The sequence below is a fragment of the Micropterus dolomieu genome, linkage group LG03 (genome assembly GCF_021292245.1).
Source record: "Micropterus dolomieu isolate WLL.071019.BEF.003 ecotype Adirondacks linkage group LG03, ASM2129224v1, whole genome shotgun sequence".
NCBI classification, from domain to species: Eukaryota; Metazoa; Chordata; class Actinopteri; order Centrarchiformes; family Centrarchidae; genus Micropterus; species Micropterus dolomieu.
Genome location: NC_060152.1, coordinates 34,817,081 through 34,820,629, shown reverse-complemented (window position 1 = coordinate 34,820,629; position 3,549 = coordinate 34,817,081). Strand labels below are relative to the sequence as shown.

The following is a 3,549-nucleotide window of genomic DNA, read 5'->3' as shown; positions in this document are numbered from 1 at the left end:
AGACAGAGTCTGACACGCTGCCAGAGCTTCTGTTGGTCCTGCTGTCCAGGACTCTGTCAGAACCAGGACCCTGACAGAACCAGGACTCTGTCAGAACCATGAGAACCAGGACCCCGACAGAACCAGGACCCCGACAGAACCAGGATCCTGACAGAACCATGAGAACCAGGACCCTGACAGAACCAGGACCCTGACAGAACCAGGAACCTGACAGAACCATGAGAACCAGGACCCTGACAGAACCAGGACCCTGACAGAACCAGGAACCTGTCAGAACCAGGAACCTGTCAGAACCATGAGAACCAGGACCCTGACAGAACCAGGACCCTGACAGAACCATGAGAACCAGGACCCTGACAGAACCAGGACCCTGACAGAACCATGAGAACCAGGACCCTGACAGAACCAGGAACCTGACAGAACCATGAGAACCAGGACCCTGACAGAACCAGGAACCTGACAGAACCATGAGAACCAGGACCCTGACAGAACCAGGACCCTGTCAGAACCAGGAGGCCAGAAGAAGCAGTCTGATGAGGTTTCAGTTGAAAGATTAAAAAGCATCTTGTAAGTTTATAAAACTGTTTTGTTCTGTTTTAAGTACATTTAATAGCAATAACATAATGTTGCTTCAAAGTTCACTCTGGCCTCTTCTCTGGATTCCTTTTTATCTCCGTTAACAGATTTTTATTATTTTGGCCGGTGGTTTTGTGCAGCAGCCCTGAGCTGCAGACTCATGTGCTCCAGTAAAAGAAGCACCACGGTAACGTCTGAGCCCGTGAAGAGCTGCTCTCTTCATCTCGTTCCACCTTTTACTTTTGTTTCCCAGCTCACACGTCTGTAAAGCGGCTGCTGGCTGGACGGCTGTTAGTCCGTTTCCCGTTCACAGTTTGTGTCAAAGTGCAGAAGTACAGAGAAAGAGAGAATCAGAATCAACAGAATAAACTGGATTATTGCAGCTGCAGATGAACTGACCTCAGAAAGTCGTTGGCATCCCTCCACCTTCAGGTGCAGCAGCAGACTCTCACACCTCTGCAACACACAAACACACCGCAGCTTAGAGAGTCGGCTTCCCGCTGCGCGTTAACTCCACATCAGTTACTGCTGATGGGTAATTATCAGTTTTATTGTTATCATGAACATGTGATCGATTCTCTTTTTGTTGTTTGAAATAAGAATCGTACAAAAATATTGGACACTTGTATCAGACGGCTCCTCGTCCTGATCAGGTCGTCCTCACGTTACAATCAGAGGAAGGACGAGAGCTCAGCAGCTGAGAGAGGAGGCGGCGACAGATAGTTCAGCGACCGCAGTCAGCTGTGGAGGAGGAGGCGGAAGTAGCCCATCTTTAGCGGTGAGTTTCAAACCTCCAAAAAGACGACGGGAAGAAGAAGAAAACGCGGAACGAGTCACTAAAGTGAAGAGTCTGCAGAAACAAACAGAAAGCTGCTCGTCCAGCTGATGTCGGACTGCGTCTGATATCCGGATGCTCTGGGACGGAGCGCAGCGAGCGATCGCCGACACGTGACGTGAAGCGTTAAAGGATTTCAGAAGATGGAAGCGATGGAGAGTCAGACGTGTGGTCTTAAAGTTGTCACAGTGACGAACACGAGAGAGGCTGACAGGCGGCGTGCGGGAGAAAAAAAAGAGGCGGTGAGTACTGGAGACGTTTGGACACTAAGGGCCTTAAAGTCATGGAGTACTGATACCCTGATTCTGTGTTTCCCACAGGTCAGACTCTTTAACGTGAACATGAAACACGGCTTCATCTTGTCGCTGCTGTTTAGTCTCGCAGATGCAAATCACGTGGACACACGTCTGTAAATAACTGCTCTATTTTATAAGTTATGATATTTAGTTAGTTATGTGATCAGATCTGTGTGCAGCAGGAAGAGACTACAAACTTCTGTTCATTAAACATTGTGCTGTTTCATGATAAATAAACTTGTCCCCTGGCTGCAGAACCTCTCGGGGCCACCAGATGGTGCCACATAGCAAATTACAGAGACACCTGCAGAAGTGAGGTCACTGCCTGAAGAAGGGAGGAGCCACAGGCTGTCTTTACTTCACCACTGCTCTCCTTCAGTTTGTCTTGAGGCCGGCTGAGACGTAACTCTGCTCTTTCAAAAGACTGTTTGCCTCTGAGCGGCTGACTGGTGTCTAATTTTACTGAGAATAAAAAGGTTCTTTCCCAACCTTTTTATTCTCAGTAAAGAGACTTTATCCATCTGGCCCAAGACTTTTTACTGGACACCATCCATGTGGAGCTTATAACCAAAGTTTCCATCTGATTGATGATGATAAAGTTACAGCAGCGTCCAAGCAAAGCACAGAGATCTAAACAGAGATAACAAAGAGGTCAAATTAAATATAACAACATTAAAATATACAGCTGCCGTCTGTACAGGAGGCTTTTTAATCTGGATCTGACCCAGCTGATCTGGCGTTTGTTGCACAGCTGAAACAGTGTCCTCTGATCTGAAGGGTCTCTGAAACGTGAAGCGGATCAACGGGATCTGGAATTGAGTTTGCAGGATTTGCTCACGGTGGGAAATGTTATAATGATGTTTGTCTCTCAGTCTCCTGCACAAACGTCACTTTTTCCAGTCATGCTATGTTCTCCTTCACCCAGAGCCGTACAGACACTTTGAGTGCTCGAGCACATGGTGTTAAACCACAGACGGTACAACAGAAGTGGGCGGAGCCGCCGTGACGTCCCCCGTTGGTTTGTGGACCGTCGTTCTGAAGCCTCCAGTTTGGCATTTTGGCCGTCGCCATCTTGTTTTTTTGGAACCAGACGTGATCAGATTTGTACAAGAGGGTGGAGCTAGCTAGCTTGGTTAGCGAGGTGCATCTGTAGTTCACATTATCTGTGATATTAGCTGGGATGCTAATTTTAGTTAGCGACAAACAGGCTGAAAACAAAACGCACTCAGTGAAAAATGAGCAGCCGACTCCTGATGAGCTTTTTCAGCACCGCCGGTTAAATGTACACAGTGCAGCGAACACGAGTCACCTGATTGACAGGTCGCCATGGTAGCAACCTGTCAATCAGCTTGTAGCCCCGCCCTAAAGCCTCCCCTGCTTCCTGGTCTCTGTTCCTCTAAATGGGACCATAATTTACTAAATGAACATCATGCTGTGTTGAAGAAGACTTGAAACTATCGACTGAGACCAGAAACTCATCAGGAAAGTGTTTACTGAGGGAATAAATCAGCTAGAAACATTTTCTCACAGACTTCTAAAAAATCACACTTCTTTCTGCAGCCGCTGGAGTCGCCCCCTGCTGGCTGCTGGAGAGGACGCAGGTTTAAGGCGCCCCCTGCTGGCCGCTAGAGAGGACGCAGGTTTAAGTCGCCCCCTGCTGGCCGCTAGAGAGGACGCAGGTTTAAGGCACCCCCTGCTGGCCGCTAGAGAGGACGCAGGTTTAAGGCGCCCCCTGCTGGCCGCTAGAGAGGACGCAGGTTTAAGGCGCCCCCTGCTGGCCGCTAGAGAGGACGCAGGTTTAAGTCGCCCCCTGCTGGCCGCTAGAGAGGACGCAGGTTTAAG

The 3,549-nt window shown here is 48.9% G+C and overlaps 1 protein-coding gene across 1 annotated transcript in view; it reads right to left on the bottom strand.

Annotated features, from left to right (window-relative positions):
- trim33l (tripartite motif containing 33, like) overlaps window positions 1-3,549 on the bottom strand; it is a 26,052-nt gene that overhangs the window by 1,562 nt on the left and 20,941 nt on the right. Inside the window, exon 11 of the mRNA XM_046045506.1 lies at window positions 976-1,032. Coding sequence (XP_045901462.1) covers window positions 976-1,032 — 57 coding nt within the window. The remainder of the gene's footprint in view (window positions 1-975; window positions 1,033-3,549) is intronic.